General features: G+C 43.4%; 1 protein-coding gene and 1 pseudogene across 10 annotated transcripts in view; one reads left to right on the top strand and one right to left on the bottom strand.

The window, feature by feature from the left end:
- The window catches only part of SNX13 (sorting nexin 13), a 598803-nt gene that overhangs the window by 224879 nt on the left and 351064 nt on the right, over positions 1 to 22860 (bottom strand). For all 10 annotated transcript variants that reach the window (XM_086941899.1, XM_086941902.1, XM_086941894.1 and 7 more), the window contains one exon: positions 10909 to 10946. In XM_086941899.1, the coding sequence (XP_086798025.1) occupies positions 10909 to 10946 (38 nt within the window). The remainder of the gene's footprint in view (positions 1 to 10908; positions 10947 to 22860) is intronic.
- LOC147689018 (metallothionein pseudogene) lies at positions 16461 to 16701 on the top strand (annotated as a pseudogene).

Below are 22860 nucleotides of genomic sequence, written 5' to 3'. Positions count from 1 at the left end.
CCTCTGGAAGCCTGCAATCTTGCATCAACTACACATCATCAATATGTTGGAATGTGCTCACCGGACAGGCTCACCTGTGTTCGTTGAAAGTTAACCCTTTCCCATCACGAGTAGAGTATGTCCAAAGTCTACGTGTTACAGTAAATGAATAAACCATTCAACTTTAGTTTGAACGATCTGGATTTCTGACTCTGTCATATATTCTTTTCTCTTTTTAACGCCCAAATTCAATGTTTTGCACAGTCAGCAACGTTGACCAATGACCGTGCACCCAGAGTTCAAATCCAGACGTCACCTCCATCCACAGAGAGTAATCCCTCCTACCCCATGTTCTTTCCTCTTTTTCCGGGGTGTTAATTGGGAACGCTTGGAAGGCTGCCTTTTGTGAGTATAGCTTGGCACTGAGGGAAGTTCAATAGACATCTTCAAGCCAAAAAGAAGTATGCAAAACCTTCTGACTAAATGATCACTTTTAGTCTGAGACAACGTTAATTATTTCAACACTGGGAGTGGTTTCTAACCTGCTTTTTTATGAAAATGTATGTTATAAAAAGCAGGCTGTGCATGATGAAAAGAAGAGCGAGGGCCCAGGGCTCGGAGGGCTCTGTGGATTTTAAAGGCTGCATATCCCTCGAACCCCTCAGCTAATAACTAAATGAGGTATTTATAGAAGCAGAAATTAGGACGGCTTTGGTGCGGGGGTGGCACAAGTATTTCTAACGCATACTGATATCTTGGTGAAGGGACAGAGAGGCGCGCTACATGGAGACTAAGCAGGTGAGGAATACCGCTCCAGAGAACACCATTACCTCCTCACCCAGTACTTACACTGCGAAATATACCTTGTTCAAAACACAGAATATGCCTGGCCTACCCCCGGTTCTTTCAATTACTTGCTTCCCCGTGAAATGGCTCCAAAAAAGAAGAGCACCTTCAAAATCTATGTAATATGCATTATATGTCTTGTCTCGCCTTCACAGCCACCTTGGATTTTGAGTTATTTATGGTGGTCCTAGGGATTAGCCGAGGCATGGCCTCTGGCGTGCGTTCATCCCTCCTAAATCTCACAGGCGCTTGTCTCGTCCCTGGCTCAGGTCCAGTTAAACGTTCAGAGATAAGTCCCATAACTTGAAGGCGGTGGAGCTGACAGAAGGCGTGAAGAGGCTGGGCGAGATAAAACACGCTGTGCTTCCAATGCTTGATGATGGAAAGTCAGGCACCGGGAGCTCCCTTGCAAACTGCGATAAACCAAAGGGAACACGACGAGAGGGTCTTGCCTCCTGATATTTGCGGAATATAAATTGTCCCATTTATGTGCTGACAACAGGCTTCTATCCGGAAGTTTGCTAACAAAATAGGCTGGTCGTCTGCATCTCGCCAAACTAGAAAATAAGCCCGCGCTTCCACAGAAATAAGGGAACGCAGAAGCCTCCGTGACCTAATATCACAAGCGGCATTGAAAGCGATCGCTATTGTAAAAAATAAAAAAAGACGCGCCCGCGAGTGGTGCACGTGTGCACCACTGCGATTCATATGTTTTTAATTATCGCGCCCGTGTCTGGGCACGATAATTGAAAACATATGGGCTTTGGTGCACGTAACGGACACCAATTGGCCATGGGCGGAGCAATGCGCCTGCCTTTGGCCTATTGGGTGCTCTATTTGAAAAAAAAACACACACGCAAAGTCCAATAGCGGAACCCAAAAGGAAAAGAACACGCACGAGCATTTAGAAGTACCAAAAAATAAATAAGCTCACACAGCACGAAAGAAATCAAATACCAATTTATAAAAAGACATGCTATTTCTATGAATTTTTAGATAGCAAAATTAAAATAGTCCACATTGGAGGGTTCCAGAGATATAGATTTTTAAGTAAAACTAAAATTATTTTTCACTCAAAAAGTAAACAAGCATTGGTAACTACTGCAAACTATAAACTTTTCGAAACTTTGAAAAACTTTCATTAATTTGTGTTCAGCTACTCTGAACCTGTTTTAGGCAACCAACTCCAGCAGAGAGAAGGTCAAGTGGGACCAATAAGGATTTGTAGAGCAGTAACCTGGTCACCAAAGTAGTCTCAAGTCCAACTCCAGGTACCCTGGGCGAACCGCCACAGACTTAAATGGAGTGGTCCTGATGCAAGGGATACAGGAGACTGAGGATGCTGTGCAGTGGACAGAGGGGCTTCCTGGGGTTACTCTTCACTCAACAATCATTGTGGGATGACTTTAACCACAAGGGTCAATGTGCCTCGAAGTGCTCTGGGATCCAGCAAAAGTCCAGCTGCCACGGGACTATTGATCACACCAAAACCAGCAATTCTTTTTGGTGAAGGCTATATTCCATCTTGGGAGACCAAACTACCCTCTGGTGGCGTTCCTAGGTCCAACTGACTTGTGTGCAACTTTTGAGTGTCATACTCAGTCTCAATGGGCTGCACTTAAGCAGTCAGTGGCAATTTAGCTATTGTGGCTATTGACTTGCCAATACAGGCTTCTTCAGCTTTTGTGGGCCTGGTACTGTCACAGGAGTCAGCAAACTGGCTATGGCATTGACCTTTTCTGTCGGTGTCTCAGGAGAAACTTTTCCTCAAGCCGGGTAACATCTTCTCTTTGCTAACCCAAGGATCAGCAGGTGCAGTCTATCGGTTGGTGCAGCTTACCATGCCAGGTCCAGGGAACGCAAGGCAATCCTTATTTGGTCCTCCCACAAGTTCATAAATAATCTGAGGTCTAGGGGCCAGTGGTGCCATATTTATGCACAGCAAGTGCCCTCAGGGATGTAGCAGTTATCAACCAATGGGCTACCAGGTCCCTTTATACCTGCTGAAGACTTCCTGCAATGTGCGGCATTTAGCTATCTCAGAGTGCACTATTCTGCCCACTCACAAAATAGCTGAACCCTTCTCTTGGTGTGTGGAGTTTGATAGCCCACTCTAGAGGTGTAGCTACCTGGGGGCTAAACATCCAAGGAAAAAAACTGTTTGGCAATTGATTTCCCCTCTCTGTCCCGGCCGCCAACCTGTCCATCCAAAGCAAAGAGCAGCCCCTCTTGTGTGTCCCCACCCTTTGCCCTTCAAAGGTGGCTTCCCATTTTCAAGCTTGCCTTTTGGGCTCTTCCATTGTGGCTTCCTGCCAGCAAGAGAAAATATTTCTTGCAGCGTCAAGTCCCTGTTGTTCCCGCTCCTATGACATGTCCATACTCTTACTCAGGAGGGCCGAAGGCTGTCTTGAGGCCAGCATCTGCAAATGGCCATTGGATAACTTGGGCACAGAGTAGAAACTTTCTAGAAGTTGTATTTACTTAAAGGTTAAATTAAATTTGAATTGGGCATGGTTTAATGTAACTATTCTTTTGATACCTTGAAGTACCAACTTTAGTAGTCTCATACAGAAATTAGCACAGCTTAGCTCTCAGCATGCAACTCTGTATTCACCAATGTGGCAACTAGCTTTTCCAAAGTAAAAATGACAATTAACTGGGAGGAACGAAACAAATACGTTACCTACTTTTTAGGTTGAGCCTATAGCGGCAGCGCGCAAGCGCTGCTCGCTCTGTGGGCATGCAGTAATGGAGTATGAAGTGAAAGCTCTGCCCACTCTCGGCTCATGTATTTAATTGGCTCGTGTCATTGTCATTCGTAAATGCTGCCTTCTGATTGATTAGGAGGCTTGTTAGTCCCTCCTTATTATGCCATGTCATCATTTGTACCCTCCCATGGCTACTGTACAGTACGTGTTATTTAGACAGTGAGCACTACTTTGCTTGTGCCTTTTTGCCCCCTTCTCCCCGCTCCCGCTCTCCTGTTTTTCGTGCTAACCTACCTCCCGTTGTCCGTGATGCAATGCAATAGGTCTCACGGAAATGCGAGTCTTAGTGCATTGCAAATGCTTGTTTTTTCTTTTTGCCAACCTCTTGCTCTAGACCACCATCTTGGCCACCACCAAAGTTGAACGTATAATGCTTTAGAATGCTCTGGATGCAGGTGAGTAACAAATGGCACTTTGCGGTACTGTGCAGTCCTCGCAGCACTGTCCTCACGGTGCATGTTGGTTTTTTTTTGTTTTGTTTTTTTAATCGGATGATCGCAGAGCAGCCCTCGGTGTATCCTTGAATTGTAAATCCGGACTCAGATTAAAACGTGTTCTTTCCCTAGGAATGCCGGATCGCTTTTTACTTTTCCTGAAGGGCACATAAGGTCAAGTGGCTTCTAGGTAACCGCCTAACATGGTGAAATGTGAATCCGATGGTTTTAGCTCTAACCTTTCACGTGTTACGGGAAGGAGTGAAGTCAATGATGATTTTTAAAGTGTTAGATTTTCTTTTTTCACTTGGTGGATTTTGGTGAAACCTGCCAACTTTGAAAGCAAAAGGTGGTTTCTGAACAGTGCATGCAATGTAATCTGCATGAAACTGGTGCTGTTCCACCATTAATCATAATATACATCATAATGTCCTTAAGAGGATGATCCGCGATCCAAATACTGTATTATGTGGCATTTAGAAAAAACAGCCTCTGATTCTTGATTGGGTTTAATTCAGCTTGTTCTAGTGATAAACCATCAGGTGAGTGGAAGCATTTTACACCAATCCATGATACACGTGTGGTATTCGGTCACAAAACAACTCATTTTATTTATAGATTGTGGATAACTTCCGTACAACTAAGGTTATTTCATATGTATTGTACAGAATTGAAAATACAATGTTTTTCAAACCTCTTTAGCAATTTTTAACCAAATTGTACGACATTTGAACCGTGTGTGAAACTGGTGTTAGGATGTCTTGGTGTAAAACACGTTTTTTCGAAGTGGTGGTCGCAATCCAAGGATGCGGAGTAATCAGCCTTTTATCAGCACAAGAGGTTTAACGAGATGCGATTTTATCTGTAGCTCATGTTTGTGTAAAACAAGCAAAGTGGCATCGGGCGCGTGTCTGGACAATGTGAGCTGCTAAGTACCCGCAATGACATCACAACTTTTTATAGCGCTCACTTCTCCTGATAAGTTGTTGAAGCGCTTTTCGGCTACTAGCACATTTAGGATTAGTGGTGGTTTAGTATAGGGAAGTATACGTTGTTCATTTGTTCATAGTATCGCCACAAAATGGTGTTTATTCATTTCTTTTCGTTCTGAAATGCTGTGCATAAAGGGGTGGTGGGGGTCATGGGTCCGAAACCAGTACCAAATGGACTTTAATAAGGATCCAACATTGGAAACAGAGTCCCAGTAAATGTAGGTTGGCTAGGAACGTACATTCAAATAAATAAGGCAGAGGCTAAGGATTATTGTTGGATTAAAAATTGACTGGCTTCCATTTGTGATCTCATAGGACAACACAGACTTGGACGGAGCAGACAGTTTTGGGTCGGATACTGGTATAGGAATTGGGTCCTGGACTGATGTCAGCAGTGTTGGCATTAAAGAGATAGGCATGGTCCTTGAGCCGAAGTAGAAACTTGAACTGGCAATCAGAAAGGGCCCAGCCATAGGTCCTGTCGGTTCATAGTTGGTGCTGAGGGTGGGCCTGTCAGTCGTAGCCAACTGGACCCCTTGCAGGTCCATGTGGGCCAAAGATGTGCCAAAGGGAGCAGGAAGGGCCTTAAAAAAGCTACAGTAGGACCTCCTCAGTGGCTCCAATTTGCTGTGGGGTGGATGATGGCCTGAGTAAGTCAGGATACACCGGGACCAACTGCTGAACTGGATCAGAGTCAGAAGATGCTTGTAGAGTCAGACCTTGATTTACACCCCCACACCTGATCTTGAGTGGCGGGATGGGGTGGCGCCTGCTTGTTGTTCTTGGTCTTTTGCACATCCTCAATTTATTTTAAATGTCAATCCAAATAATTCTGGTTTTATACACACCAGTAGATGTTCACTTTAATTAGATTCACAAATCAGTCTCTCAGAGTGCTGCAGGAAACATCCTCTCTGGCCACCAGTTTTGCAACCGTGGAAATGTATCAGTTCACTTTTGTACAGTGATAATCACAGCACACCTATCTGCGTATTGGATCACTATCTTTCGAAAAAAGATCTTGCTTTACTTTTTCATCCTAGGAGTAATTCATTGGATCGTCTGTCACGTTAATTCAAAATGCAATCTTAGAGAAGCTTTAATAAGAAAGTGACCCAATATGGCCATTAGTTGTGCAGAAATTATCATTCTACAGAATGATAGAGTGCGATACCATAGCGTTTTTGACTTACCAAAGAATTTTGAGTGGGAATGTGACTTTGCACGGGTGAGATTCCTTTAATGGCTCCTGAACTTGGAGTGGGATCTATATTTTGACCACAACCTCGTCTCACATACAACGAAGTAGAGTTTCGCCTCCTGTTCCCAAATCGCAGATGAGTGCATGAGGGATCATTTATTAGGCGAGTTAGAATCATGACCACACCAAATGCGCACGGCGTGCGGTCCAGCACAGCCGTGTCCTATATGCAGCCACAGCATGGCTTCAATCCTGTCAGACATCATCCCTGGTATGCCAAGATTTTTTATTTTTTATGTCAGAAAAACAACAAAGATGGGAGCGGAAAGAAATGAACTAATATTAGTGTGCTTGGGTGTTATTATATGTGGCTCTGCTATGTCACTTCCTGAGTGAAACAGAGACGTGGTACCGCGTGGCACTGCGGTACCACGTCTCCACCTATCGGCACATGGGAGCATTGCTAAGGAAATTATCAAGATGTAGTCTGCCATCTGGGGATATTCTTAAGGTGAAGAAACTACAGTTCGAAGCATCCAACAAAACATATTTTATTTCAAGCTACACTAGATGACAACAAGGAACGAGGTTTTTTGTGGGGGACAGGGTTATTTTAAACTACACCAGCTTCGCCAAGCACTACATTTTGCACCAAGCAATTAGCACCCACTGGTGCCTCTGATCTATGGCAAGTGGAAATGTTGAAATGCCATACAAAGAGAGAGCAAGCAATACACAAACTGTACTTTCCTCCAGGCTTGTTTTTAAATAGTGATATTTTTCTGAACTTTTGCTGTGCAATACTGGTGGTAAAACGTCATTCTCTATTTGGTAGAATAGTCATGCCTGCACTGTATCCCACGTTGACTGATGAGGCCGGGATTACAATGACTTTGAATTTAGAATGTATACTTTTAACCCTTCGAAGCTAAAACGTGAGCATCCCCCCTATGGGAAAATGTCTCCTTGTAGCTACTGTTTGTACCTCTTTTCTCTGTTGAATACTCAAGATAAAGAGAAGCATTGAGTGGGTGTGTGTGTATTACCACAGGAAATGCATCTTTTTCAAAATAAAGGGAGATTGTTTCCTTTGTATATGTATTTATATGCAGTAGTTGCCTAATATGCACACTTAATTGCACCGAGCCGCGAACAGGCAAGCACACTTCATAATCGAAGTCAGATACATCCTGTTGCAAAAACAATGGACTTTAACGCCTTGCAGAAACTTGTGAGGCTTTTCATTTGGTAGAGGTCAGTTACCAATGATTTCGACAGAATGAAACCCTACAAATAGAAACTTCAGTTATTCCTTTTTTTGCAGTAGTAAACCCCCTTCGTTTAACAGTCAGTTAAATAAACACATTTGTCATGAAACTAAGGCCCACATGCATCAATCTCGGCTTTTGCGATTTCTAAATTGCGATAAATAGTGATTCGCAATTTAGAAATCGCAAAAGCCTATGCATGATTATTTTTTTCATTTTTTATGCAATTCGGTAGAAATCGCTATTTTTACCGAATCGCATAAAAAATGCGATTTTCAAATTGCGAATTCGCAATTCCCATTCATTCCTATGGGCCAAAAGGCCCAGAGGAATGAATGGGAATTGCGAATTCGCATTTTGAAAATCGCAATTCCTCAATCCATTTCAAGGGTGGAGAGGGGGGTCTAAATGACCCCCCCATGCACCCCTGAAATGTATTTTTCGCATCATGTTGCACACACTCATGTCCTAAGGACATGTGTGTCCGTAACATGAATGTTTTAAAAATGCATTTTCTGCATTATTTACACTTTTTGCAAAATTACCGAGTAGTTCAACTACTCGGTAAATTTGTCCCTCTAATTGCGAATTCGCAATTTAAAAAGTAATCATGCATTGCTTTTAAGAAATCGCAAATTTGCGATTTCTTAAAAGCAATCGCAATTTTAGAAATCGCAAAAATGTTGCGATTTCTAAAATTGCTTGATGCATCCAAAAAAGCATTTTTGGAATCGCAAAAGGCAGATTTTAAGGAATCGCACCGTTTGCGACTCCAAATATGCTTGATGCATGTGGGCCATAATCTCTTCTCTTGAGCAAAAAGAATGTGTGCGCTGCACTATTCAGTGGTTGAATCTGGTATTGCAGGTCACCTATCTGCGTATGAGTAGGAGTAACTGTGATGCAACTTATGACAGGGTGGATACCCTACCAAGGCCACACACAGATTATCCAGTTAGTCCCAAAGAAGACCCCACCCAGACGATCATAATAACGCATAATTTCTCACGGGTCGAAACGTCGACGCTGTATTGACAAGTATTCACGATCACCCAGATTAACAAAGACATAATAAGATTAATTGCTGACTGGGTTGATACTTTTTTGTTTTCAAGAACTTAACACTGTGTCTATATATAATTTATTCTTTGTAGTATATGTTTTTGTAATTTGTGTATAATGTATTATGATATGTAATATATATATATATATATATATATATATATATATATATATATATATATATATTGTTTGTGTTCACTTTATGTCACAGCCATAATGTCATGGTAGAAGAGTTGTGTGTGTGTGCGTGTGGATAAATTTGCATCAACATTATTTTCACTAATCTTTCTAAAAACATTTAACATAAAAGATACATATCATGAAAGAGAATACATGAGTTTTTCGTTTTTGGTTTGAATATACGTTATTATAAAATAAGTTGAGATTCATTATTTTCATTTAGTGACTGTTCTCATCTGTATAGAGAGACACACATTTGAATAATCATTCTTTGTTCTAAGGTAGAGAGTGGCAGAACCACTGTTCTCTTAAAGTACCTAATCCCCAGGTTCTGCACCATACTGGGCTACCCAATTATTTTATACTGCTTCCTCTTTTACAGCATTTCATGAAATAAACCGAGAACAGCTTTGGCCTAAAGTGATAAACCAGTTAAAAGATCCATCTCTGCTTAATTTTGTGATAGAATTACACAAAGACACTTGGGTAATAATCAAATTAACTTCTAAGTTATAATCAACACAAGGCCAATCTTAAATGACTTTAAACAAGTTAACATTCTAGACCCTCCATTGCTTTCCTTTTACATCTCCGATTTGCCATTTTGTCTGGAGGACGCAGAAGGTTTGCCACCGAAATTCAACAACCAGTGTATTGCTAACTTGGCTCATGCCAATGACATTGTGATTTTCACATTCAGCTCAAAAGGCCTGAAACATCAGTTGTCCAAACTAAACCTCTACAATCCAGAAAACAAACTCCAAGATAATTACTCAAAAACTAAAATGGTTAGATTTGATTAGAAAATAAAACCAATAACCTAGACGTCAGTGTCAACTCCAAACTCTCCTGGCTAGAACCCAAAGATACTAGCAAACAAAAGGCAACAACAATCACGAAAGCCATTGCAGATTTATCAAATCCTATTGAGGAAGGGCAATCACTCAAGCGATCACAGCATTAACAGGCAAACTAATTCTGTTGTTACTTCATGCTTCTCAAGCCCTTAACCCACTAACTGAAAAAACCTACATGACCGTATTAAACGGCTCCCTAACTTAAGAGTAGATACAACACATAGGAAAAGTAGGCTAGAATTAAATCAGAGTTCGTTAGTCAGATTCCATAACACTTCAAAAATAGACTACAAGAGTGAATGTAGCAAAGCAAGTGCCTTAACATTAAATGGGATAATTTTTCAGGATCTACAATGCAACAACTACAAAACCCTCACCCTGAATTTGGACAGTAGGTGTGCTGTGAGCAGGCAACACAATCTTTCAGACTTGACCACTCTTTCAACTCCACCTCGCTCTAAACAGAAACAGTTGGTAAAAGATCCTTTAAGCATAACAATTGTGAGGCAGATCTTAGCTCTCTCTCAAACTATCAGCACAGTGGCTTAACATACAACTTTTACACCACTCCAAGACAACCGCACCTCGAGTCCAACCTTGCTGCAATATAGAAAAAGAAGAACATAAGATTTAGGTTATTTTATAATCCTTTGCATTAATTTGAAGGGACAAGGAACCCATTCATCAAGGGCAACGGTTCATGTTGTTAATATGGCTGTAAGTCGGAAACTATTATCTGTATTTGCCTTACCTTATTTAGCCTACGTAAAGATTTACTTTGAAGATGTTCTACCGCGGCGAAGCCACGACTAGAGAAGCTATTAATCATTGTTTTAATAACCAATCCACTTTTTTTATCAGTACTCTAATGACATTTTTTAATCTAGCCTGTAGTAGCCCGAGTTCATAAGTTGCCTGACTTATATTTTTCTTTTAATATATTTTGTATGCTTCTTGTTTTTAATGAGAAACTATTGTGTATACAAAGTTATGAATATATGTGCATTTTCATCTCATTTTTAAAGCCATCATATTTATTGTAATATGATTTAATGAAAATAATAGAAAACCTACCTACTACTGGCTTCTGTTTACGCCTTGGTGATGGAGGTCAAACTTATCAAAGATTTCATTGGCCAAAGATGTGTTTGTACCTTTTTAACGGTTTACATTTCAGACCACATTTAAAACACTTGGTTACAAACAGCTAATATAATTCCATTGCATCAGAAGCAACCACTGTCTTAGAAACAGCGGTTTTAAAGGTGAAGATTATAAATAAAAACGAAAAACAGTCTGCAAAAAAGTCAGTGTAACTTACCAAACTGATGCTGCCTGTGGGGGACCCGTTGAAAGATTCTATAGGAAAACAATATTATTAAAACACATAAAATAGGTTTCATATTTAATGTACATAGGGGTGCATACAACAAATGAAATCAAGCCAGCTGAAACAAGAATGTCTCCAAAATCCCTGAGGCTACAACCAAAACATCTCACTGTAAACGTGAACCTGAAATCAGCATCAAATGGGCACTTATGCACCAGAGAGCTATTCACGTGAAACTTTAGACTCACACTGACACATTAAAATGTCCAGGACAGCAAAGGCATGAGTGGATTACTATGCTTAAATTTACAAGTGAATACAAGATTCACTGATGGCTAGTCTGGTTACATTGCATAGGAGCTCAATGAGTTTTGAGTTTTGGCAGCAGTGAAATGATTTAGTAATAATCCCAATTTCAAAAAGTCACAATTGTGCAAAGATATAGAATATGAAGTACAGAAATAATGAGAAACACTGGCAAACAGACAACACAATTACGTTGTTTTGTTCTAAAAGTAATATGTGACACAGTGGGTAGTCAACCTGCCGTCTCAGAACCAAGCATCCATTGCCTACATTGGCTCAGATTGTATCACTGTGCCCTTTGGCATGGTGCTAACTTAAGGACCCTTCGGTTAGGTTAGCAACAAACAAATAACATACAGGTACATCCATACCAGTGATGAAACTATAATATGTTAAACAGAAGTTTAGGCAGCAAAATCTAATCCATCGAACGGGAACAACCTGGCTAGAAAAGAGGGCTGCAGAGATGTAGCATCCAAGAGAGGTGCCTTTGTTTTTAGTTTAGCGATACAGGTCCAATTTGTATAAGTATTTGCAAGGATAAAAAAAGGGCCAGATGCATCAAAGGGTTTTGCCCATTCCGTGTCTATGGGAAAATATGTTGATGCATATGGCCCCTAGTTCCAAAGTCACATAATTAGAAATAGTGACTGTCCCTCGTATGTGGGAATTATGTCACATCAAAATTCTGCCACTCCGGTTACGGAGTACCAACACTTTTTTATTTTGGGAGGGAGAGTTCCGGCACTTCTCAAGAGAAATGTTATACTTTTAATTGGAGAGTACCAGCACTTCTCAGAAACAAGCAGGTACTCCGGTACAGAGTACCTGCACTTCTATTTTTCCATTTCAAGCACTGAGTATACTGAATAGAAGTATGACCAAACATGTTCATAATGAGGCCTTTCTGGAAGCCTCAGGGCTCTTCCACCTATAAAGAAGTTGATGAATATTCACAAACTTACAAGTTGGGTAATATATGAGCGTGTATACAGTAGATTCCCGCCATAAAAAAAGCTTGTAGGTTTACTCCTACCATGGACATGAGTGACTAGGTGTGATTAGGGAGTAAAACGCACCAAAATTTACGTGGCTCTTGGATATATAGTTTCTCAACGAGAAAATATATTTTCTCTTCTCTGAATAATGCTGCATTCCAGTTACAATTCCACAAGGCTACATACATGCTCACGCATGCACATCTTGGAATCCGTGACAGGTGCAGAATCCGAGGAGTGGCCCTGCAATTCTTTAGGAATGCCTGCTAAGTCGGAAATGTGCTTCAAACAGAGAGCAAACCTAATAGGCTAAATGTCCATTTTTTTTTTCATTCAACTTTTGTGAATCTGGCACAGAGTTATTAACACACAGTGTTGCATACACCTGCCACTCCACCTACGAACATCACCCCCCAGGCGGAATTCAGAAGGTAACTCAAGACCTGGCTCTTTGAGACCAACGCTACCTCAGCGCCCGGATACCCTCAGGGGAGAGGAACAGCGCTTTATAAAACAAATTGATTCTGGAAGCAGACGGGTACAGTAAGGGTACCTCTGCGGCAGAAGGGTACAGTAAGGGTACCTCTGCCTGGCACAGTAAGGGTGCCTGAGCCAAGGACCAGGAGCCGAAGGAGGTTCCGGGAAACCGCGACGGCGCTCCGTTAGTCAATCGGGTGGTCGGGGGGCCTGAACCGACCGGGGGTGTGCCACACCGCTCCGCCCCGACAGGGGGGGGGGGGGGGGGGAGTATAACGAAGTTGGTAATGTGCTGCACCGTCAGAGCATCGACTCGCCGTGCAAGATGGCTCCTTAGGCATGCGGGTCAGCGAGGGGCTGCCTGCTTTGGATCGCCTGTAAGATGACCCACCTGAAAACGTCATACGTGTGTTGTATGAAATAAACCTGCAACGGTTCTTTCCCATAAATATGTCTCCAGAGTTTCATTGGGGAGGAATTGTGTATATGCGGGCGGGAGTGAATGGCGGTGTGGGCACTATGAGACCAACGCTACCTCAGCGCCCGGATACCCTCAGGGGAGAGGAACAGAACTTTATAAAACAAATTGATTGGTTGACAAGAGAAATGCGAGAAACAAAGAGCAGTTCTGCAGTGCTGTCAATTGAGGCATACAACGTCCAAAACAAAAAGCTAGTAAAGGCGCTTGCACGGGATGCAATTGCTGGGAAGGATACTAAATGCAATTGCCCTGAATTACACAAAATGATCGCCCCCGTCATCAACTTTGACCGTATGCATTTGAATTGAAATGTACATCACCAGCTGCATGCAACATGGTATCATGCTATGTACAAATAATCCACAAGAGGGCACTGCAAGCCATCTATGCAATACCGTTAAAGTCAGCGGACTCTAGTTGATTTAAATGTAACGGGCACTTTCTACAGAAAGAGAACAGTGGGAAAGACTGTGAAAATGACATCCTAATAAGCATTAAAACGTGTAAAAAAAAAAAAAAAGCAAATCAGTCATGGGCCACGACAAATAATGAATTACCTATGGTTCAAAATGTTTTATGTATTCAGCAATGCACCCTTTTTTGTAAGGAAGATGCGCGCGTTAATTACTCCCAATGATTGCTATGTTATCAAATATTTATCTAGTGCGCTAACACGTGCGGTTTCGAGGTTCTAAAAGCAGTCGAACGGAAAGCAGGAGTAAATGCATAGATGCTGTTCATACAGCCAGATTTACAGCAGGGAGGAAGACTGGAGACTTCTATACTGGAAGTTTGCAAGTTTGCAAAGGGCCACATCAACAGGCCCGGCTCCAGGAATTTTTATTTGGGTGGGCCAAGGGTGCATTTGGGTGGGCCACTGCGGGCTCGATTTGTCGCATATATGTCTAGGCAGGCCTGCTTCAGGGCCCTCCTTTATCTATTCTTAGTCTTACAAGGCCCAGTAAAACGCACTCTTTTCCAAATCTCTTTCCAAATATTATCACTCTCAAAAAGTGTTTTTTTCCATGTAATGCTCCTTTTGATGGGAAGAGGAGGTTTCTGAGGTGGGAGTATCAGGCAAGTGACACTTCACAGGCTCTCTCTGTGGGAGCCTTCAGGGAGAATCCCTCTTCGTTACTACCTCCACCTGACCCCAGAATCTGCAACGCACTTCCATACAGGCTTGATTATCCACTACTCCTCTCCAGTGCACCTCATCTCACAGATGACCTTAGGCTCCAGCCCCATATCAAGCACCATCGGGCTCCACTTTAATTTTTCCCGGTAAAAACATTAGTAAAATTACCTTCAAACTTAAAACATTGGATATAGTAGTAAATATAATTAGCATGCACTTTAAAGTATGTTCCACAGTAGCCCTTATAACCCAACAGCTAATTAAATGAACAAAAACAGAAAGGCTGGATTAAGCGCTCTTTTTTGGCGCTGCACCAATAACCTCTTTCTCCATAAAAACCTTTACTCCCACCTTCCAACAGTGCCCCTCATCTCTCAATGCCCCCTCTATTGACCTCCGCCTCGTATTCCCTCACAGCCGCACGCCACAAGTGCCCCTCATCTCCCCATAGCCCCTCCCCTATTGACCTCCTCCTCGGATTCCCTCACTACCACCCTCCACCAGTGCCCCTCATCTCTCCGGAGCCCCTCCCACTACCTCCCTCTCAGATTCCCTCACTGCCACCCTCCATCAGTGCCCCTTATCTTTACGTAGCCCCTCTCTCATATGCATTTCATTTGTTGTATAGCGCTACTCATATCAGTGTAGTGTGTGTCAATACTTTACACAACGCACACATTATACAGAGACAATGAATCGTACAAGTATGTAAATCAGTCTACAGGGAATGTCACATAAGCCAATGAGGATTACAAGGTGTATGAATCAAATGTCATCCATACTGGTGGGCAGGATATTTTAAGAGGGTTTGGTCGGGGGAAACACAACCTTAGGATTTAAAGAGTATTCAATGGGGGTCAGCTTCACTGATAAAAATGTATATCTGTCCAAACATACTCATTTTAGCAACATTAGAATAACGAAAGACTGGAGAAGGTCTAACTATATCACAAAACCAAAAAAGCGAAGTTCTAACTATACCATTCATGTTTGTATGCAGCTCTTTGATGACAGTTCATTGGTTACTGTCCTATGTAAGGATTGCAACTTCTGAACTGCAAGTAACAAGGATCTCTGTGACAAATGCAGTAACCCACTGAGCTATCCAGGGCTTTAAGTGGGCCGGGTCTCACTGAGTCTGAGCACAGGCAGTTTTTTTTAAAGGGGCCTCGCAACGGGTCTCTATCGGGCTCTGTTTTGTGCGCTGGTCACAGGTAGTCCGTTTTTTTCCGAACTACAGTGACAGCAGTCAGTAGTCTGCTGTCACCGCAGTCCGGAAAAAAGTGCCAGGGCACAAAACAGAGCCCGATAGAGACCCGTTTCGAGACAGCAGGCACATCGGTGTATGCTGCTCACACTACTCACAAGTGGAAAGTTACAGCATAACATCATGCCAGGTGAGCGTCGTAGGGAGATGGGAAAGGGAAATGCTTTAAAGAGAGTCATTTTCTCTCTGGATGTCCCTTCTCTTTTTGAAACTCAGGAGCAGCAACATTGTTGTGATGTCACCAGTGCTTTAAGTGGAAGCTTTTGCAATATTATATACAAGCCATAGTTGCTGTTATTTATTTTATGCAACTAACAACCATTGACAAAGCCAATAGTCCTGGCTTGTAGGTATGATGTTACTTGTATCATATACCTGGATACAATGACAGAAACAGCAAATACAAGTCGGGCCGCACACTGCTAAACACAGATTTTTATTGTACTGTTTTTAAGCCACGTCCTCAATTACATTGGCCACCCCCCTTTGAGAGACCCCCAGTTTTTTCATCCCACTTAAAGCCCTGAATTTATCCACATAAAATACATTTCATCTGCATTTAAAAACTTCTAACAGACAAATTATTGCTCTCCGGCAGGATCATTAATCAGCAGCGTTATCTGGGCATTTTGTATTATTGTTGTCCTGCATCAGCCATGATAATGATAAAAACTGTTTAAATGAAGCACACCCGAAGTATGTGTCCTGCTGGGCCTGTGCAGATTTTAAAAAGAAAAAAAATGTAGTAATGCATTCTCTTACCTACTCCATGAGTCAAACTTTGTATCACAGCCTTATGTGATAAGCCACGGCAGGGGTCAGGAAAGGTGAATAGAAATAAACAAATCTTACAGAGACCTTTGAATACTGGGCTGATAATCCGTAGCTAACATCTGCTTCAAAACATGGACCCTAAAGACTGCGGTTGTGCCACCGGTGGCTCTTGTTCATGTACTGGGTCGTGCAAGTGTGAGAACTGCAAATGTACATCCTCGAAAAAAACTGCTGTTCCTGTTGCACTCGCGGATGCGATAAATGTGGCCAGGGGTGTGTGTGCAAAGGAGGATCGACGGAGAAATGCAGCTGTTGCACATAATTTGCAGATTGGCTTATTCAGTGCCCATAGAGTTGCTTAACACACAATGAATCGCACTTTTTGATTTATTTTTCTTTCTTGTGCAAATGAGCAATCTTAAATATACATATTATATATTTTTATATAAATGTTCTGCTAATAAAGTAACCTAAAATACGGAAATAAATAAATAAACAAACTTCTTTTCTCCTGCGCTACATATAAAAAGAAATATCAATGCAGCATGACAGTAGGCAAAGGTTACCAAAGGTTACCGTTGTGAAAGAAAGGATTTGTCGCCTTTCGCCATGCAGAGATAAAGGGGTGAAAAAATAAGCAAAGCCTCGTTGACATGTAAATGGTCTTGTAAAGACCTGTGAAGTACTCGGGACGGCTGTGATAATCTGTAAAACTGTCTGTGCGTGCGCCCGGAGAAGCTGTCTCGGCCCGGGCTGACACACAAGAAGGGGGAGGGTAGAAGCACTTTGATCCAAAAGGCGTTGCCCGCCTGTCTTCAAACCCTCACTGTGAGGGCCAAGGATCCTGTTTGGGTGGGCCAGGCTCATGTTTGGGTGGGCCTGGCCTACCCGGCCCACCCGCTAGAACCGGGCCTGCACATCAAACAGATTATGGAGGCCACTAATCTAAACAAAAAAATGCATATCCTCAAAGACATAATCCTGGAAAAGAGACACTCGAGCTCTGGCTGCGGATGTTGAATTTCAAGAATTAAAAAATGTACTGGTTAAACTGTCTGTGACAAAGGAAGGTGTTATATTGAGAGACTCACGAATTTTCATACCGGAGAGCCTAAGACAAGTTCATTGAACCAGCCCATGAAGGACATCTTGGCATTGTAGCTACCAAAAGAGCCCTGAGATAAAGTCTGGTTCCCGCGCTTAGAAGAGCAAGTTGAAAGGGAACTAAAAGAGTATCATCTCTGCAACTGCATTCCCCCAAAGTGACGCAACATGCACTGATCATGTCTGACCTTCTTACAAAGGCTTGGGAAAGGACAGCAGCTGATTTCTTTGGACCCCATAGGAAACAGACATCCTCTTATAGTAGTCAATAAGGAGTAGTCACGGTTCCCTTTGGTAAAGGAGTGATCAACAAACGATGACAAGGTCATCAAGCGGAGGGACAACATCTTTGCAGAGTGGGGTATCCCCACCATTCTCAAATCTGACAATGGTCCACCATTCAACAGCAAAGAATTCAGAGAATTCCTAGTTAGAATTAATATCAATCATCAAAAGAGTTCACATCTGTGGCCGCAAGCAAACTGTGTTGTAGAACGATTTATGGGTACTCTCAAAAAAGTAATTTAGCAAGCATCAAAGAAGGAGACTGAATTAAAGCAAGCCCTGTGCCACGCCCTTCGTGCTTCCTGTGCAGCTCCTCACTCCATAATGGATGCAAGTCTCGCCACCTTGCTATTTGTGAGAGCCATCCGAACCAAACTGCCACAATGGATAGTAGACCATTTCTTGAGCATTGACAAAGTTCGTGTCACCGACACTTCTTGAAAGTGCAAGATACAGACATATGGTAATCGACGTCCGAGAGCACAAGAAACAGCCTTCAATTAAGGTGACAACCTAGTCAGGCAGAAGCGAAAGTGGAAAACAGACACTATTTGAAGTCGATCCTCTGAGGGTTCCGACGTGCAAAGGGCACATGGTGAGTGTACATCGTGACGGACAGTCCATCACAAGGGACTCATTACATTTTAAGCACCTACCTCTGAGAATTATTAGGCCTGGTACTTGCAAATGTGGCAATCCTGCCTGACAGTCCAGAGCAAGCATAAGAACCTGTAACATCAGTGCCTGAACAGAGTGCATCTCATCCACTTTCTTCCAACTCAATCTGGCCGATTAGTGTGAACGCCTTGACGACTCATCGAAGACATGCAATGCAACTGTTTGTACTTTTTATTAAACACAGGGGGAGCTGTAGTTCTCAGGAGTCTTTGTGTGCTAGGACCCTTGCAGTTCTGGGCGCACTCAACAGAGTAAGTATGAACCTGCTAGGAGGTTTTAAGGGGCGGCTATTAACAGTTATGACGTAACCAGAGAACAGAATGTGATGGTATCCTGAGGAATAAAGTCTACAATCCAGAGCTCTCTGGGTAGGGTATTCATTTGCAAGCTCCCAAACGGGGAAGGACCCTACATATAGGCTATTTAAACCACTCCATTACCTCCTCTAAAACGCCTAACTTATCTGTTACTACTACTTAAATAGTAACTAAACTAAATGGATACCACTCACATACATTCACTGAATAATCATTACTACTAAACCACCCCAGTCAACCATATAACCTCCTCAGGAACAAAACTAACCGCTACACCTACGCCACACAACCTAACAGAAAAACACCAACTTTAAAACCACAAACAAAAGAAATGACATAACAGCATGTCACTGACCAGAAGGAAACTAAAAACTCAAGAGAAGGTACAAATGTATGGCCACCAGGTTTCATGATAATACCTTCCCCAAAGAAGCCTCCTCACCCGAATCGAACCACCAGACATCACAGCTACACCACCAACAGACATGCAAACAAACACACACACACCCCACATGCACACAAACACCCTCACACACCCCCACCCACCCTTAGAATTCTCTACCTAAACAACCTCCTCCCCACTTCCAACCCAATCTGCAACCAGACTACTCCCCCCAAACCCACCCCAAAATTTCCTATGCTCTTCTTCCTCCTCCCATACTGCATCACACAATATCCTCAAAGCCCTGACATGATACGATGTCACTGTACTCAAACTATAGCCTATCCCTTCCTCTTAATATATAAACCACCATCCGGCAATGCAAACTTTACATGTCTTACTAGGTATGGTGACCAACACCAATCTGAACCACTCAAACCGTTACATTCTAGGAAACCTTAAAACATGTTCTGGCAAGAAGAATCTAACCATGACCACAGCTATCACAACCACATTGAAGCCTTCAAACTCATTGTTTCCAGCCAAGCTTGGCCCACTGAACACTCTAAACATCATTTTTGCACCCTTGGGACAAACTACAGTTACAGATAACTCCTCTGTAAAGTGAAGCGACCACAGCACAATCACCTACAAGATCAACATACTTATCAATGACCATAATTTAAAAATAACCAACAACAAACGATCATACAAACAACCTGAAAAAACGATTCACCCACAAACTCAACCCCAATAAACACGCTACCAAAATACATATGCACAATTCACAAGTGTTTTTTCACTGCACTGGACAATCAGATGTTTGCCTGTAAAGTGTCAATTTGTAGGGTGCTGCATCAATCCACAAATTTGTACCAACGGCTGGTGTACACTAATTTAGCGGAAGGATGCCTTGGTGACAGGATAACAGCAACTACCAGAGGGCAAAGGTTGAAAGAGGTCAACTGCCGTCGCTCAATCTCTAATCATTGAGATGCAAAGTGTGCAGACCTGAGGGCAAAACTCTGCTCTTGCTGCAACAGAAGATCCTACAGCAGCAGCGGCTTAATCGGAGGACAGATGCGCATGTCCAGGAGCTCCTGGTACCACACTCTTCTGGCCCAAGCCAGTGCCAATAGGATGACTTTGGCCAGGCCATTTCTGATCTTCAGAAATCGGGGAGGGAGAGGCAGTGGCGGGAAGGAATATCTAGCTCTGACCTCCTTTGTGGATGGAAAGAGACTTCAAGTGAGAACTACTCTGGAAACACCAGCGCACAGAAGTGTGGCATGCATGTTCTTGGCGGTGGTAAAAAGACTGAGCCAGGGCACTCCCCATTGCTGGAAGACTGCCTGTGCCATCTCTGGGCGTAACTGCCACTCATGATCTGCAGGGCATTACAGCTGTGTTCGTCCACTTGGAGTTTCAAGATTCCACTGGGTGGCTCATCACCAGGGAAATCTCTTGGCGTTCCAGACACTTCCTGAGGTGCAAGGCCTCCTGGCACAGGGTCCGAGGCCTCACCCCACCCAGTTTGTGTCAGTACCACATGGCAGTGGTGTTGTCTGTGAAAATCTGCACCAGATGTCATTTGCTGGAGGGTGGGAAAGCCTCAATGTCAAGAGAATCACTCTCAAATCCAACAAGCTGATGTGGAGTAGTCTCAGACAGAGAACAGAGTCCTCCCCGGTACTGATGCATCCATGACCACCATCCGCTCTGAGTGAGGGTCTGCACTGACCCAACAGAAGTCCAGTAGCCACCACTACAGATCTTAAGCGTCTGCCCTGAATTCTGGATACAATACAACAGATGTTCCTGATGTTTTGTCCACTGAAATTTCAGGTCTCACTGCTGAGTCCACATGCGCTAATGGGCGTGTGACACTAGCATGATGTAGGATGCCAACAATCCCAGTAGCCTCAGTCATCCACACGAATATCCAGGACACAAGATGAAACAATGTCCTAGACTTTCAGTTCTAGGGAAAAGGCACAAAACTTTATCAAGGCTTTATCTCCAAATACATTTTCTCCCAAGTAAAATCTGGTTGTCCTCTTCGCCCGGCATCTCCTCACTTTTTGAGTCAGGCTGCGAAAGTAGTTTTCCCATCTATACTAGAGTTGATTAATGTATCTATCTCCACTGGCTAAATTCCGTTACCCTGGAAATGTGCTAAGGTGAAGGCACTGCTAAAGAAGCATAATTTACACCCTGATATTTTGTGAAATTATTGTCCCATTACTCTTCTCTCTAGGATAAGAACAATTCTAGAAAAATATATTAACATGGTTTTCTTAATGTTTTTAGAATCCCATAACTTATAGCATTCCTCCCAAACTGGAATTCGACCCCACGATGGGACAGAAACTGCTGTTCTTGCTGTGGTCGAAGAGTCCAAGAAAATCCTCGACCTAGGAGGTACAGCGGCCATCATCCTTTTTGATCTAAGCTTCACATTCGATACTGTTAACTATGATATCCTTGTTAAGAGACTTAGAAATGTTGGAGTCTCAGGTGGTGTTATCACCTGGCTGCAGTCCTTCTTCGAAGGCAGGACTTTCCAGGTGGTTGAAAGAGGTAAGACCTCCAAGAGCATGTCACTTAGCTGCGGAGTGCCTCAGGGCTCATCTCTGAGCCCTACATTGTTTAATGTATATATGAGACCCATTGCAGAGATTGTTCTTCCATATGGTATTAATATAGTCACGTACGCCGATGATACTTAGTTGTTACTTTGAATCACTCAAAGAATTCTCCATCCTGTTTGGAATCCTGCTTGGATAAAGTGGCTAATTGGATGGAATTCTCCAGCCTTACACTCAATGGAGAGAAGACGGAGCTTATGATCCTGGGCAATCCTCCCATCTCCCAAATTGTCTGGGCCGTGCCCCTGTCCCTAAAACAAAGATAAAAAGTCCAGGTATGCGGTTGGATAAGTCCCTCAAATTTGACCACCAGGCGGTGAAACTGGCAGCTACCTATTATGGCATTCTCAGGATGCTCCATAAAGTTATTCCTCTCTTTCCCACTTTGGCAAGGAGACTCATGGTCCAGGCTTTAATTCTCTCTCGTCTGGACAATCGAAATGCCCTTTACTTATGGGCTCCTTTGTCAACCACAAAGAAGCTTCAAGTCATATAGAACTGTCCAGCACAAATGCTGCTTAAAATTCCTAACAGCCGGGGGGCATGGCTTCGAGGGCGACAATGGCGGACGTGGCTTCCTAGAGCTCCCGCCGGCCCGTAATTAATCCTGCCATTTATCCTGACCCCGAACCCACTATTGGCTACTCAGCGACAGCGGCGGCTGTTGGGGACAGGGGGCACCCTCCGGTGCAGCGTTTGAGGTCCCTGGTCCCTGGCTGGTGGAATTGTTGGCGGCGACACCCCTCGGGCCTACCTGCCGTGTGGAGAGCCGGGGCCTCGATTTGGTGCTGATCCCGACAGACGGCTTTGAACGCCGGCCGGCTTGCTCGCCGGCGAGCCCAGTGTGCCCGGGGACAGTTGGTGTCTGGCTACCGGAGAGAGGGCGGCGGCGTCTCCTGCCGCCTGGAAGGTCACCGATGCCGCTGGGAGCTGCGAGGGGGCGGCGTTGGTGGAGAGCTACACGGGCCTCGGGACCGGTCGGGTCCCCCTGGGCTGCCGGAGGCTGTGGCTGAGTCGGGGCTGGAGCCGGACCATCGGCGGTGGAGGGGGAACGTTCTGCCCGATTGCCTGCGTGTGTGGGCCCCTGC

This window comes from Lissotriton vulgaris, chromosome 10, assembly GCF_964263255.1.
Source record: "Lissotriton vulgaris chromosome 10, aLisVul1.2, whole genome shotgun sequence".
NCBI lineage: Eukaryota > Metazoa > Chordata > Amphibia > Caudata > Salamandridae > Lissotriton > Lissotriton vulgaris.
The sequence above is the reverse complement of the archived record's forward strand: the minus strand, read 5'-3'. Positions and strand labels throughout refer to the sequence as shown.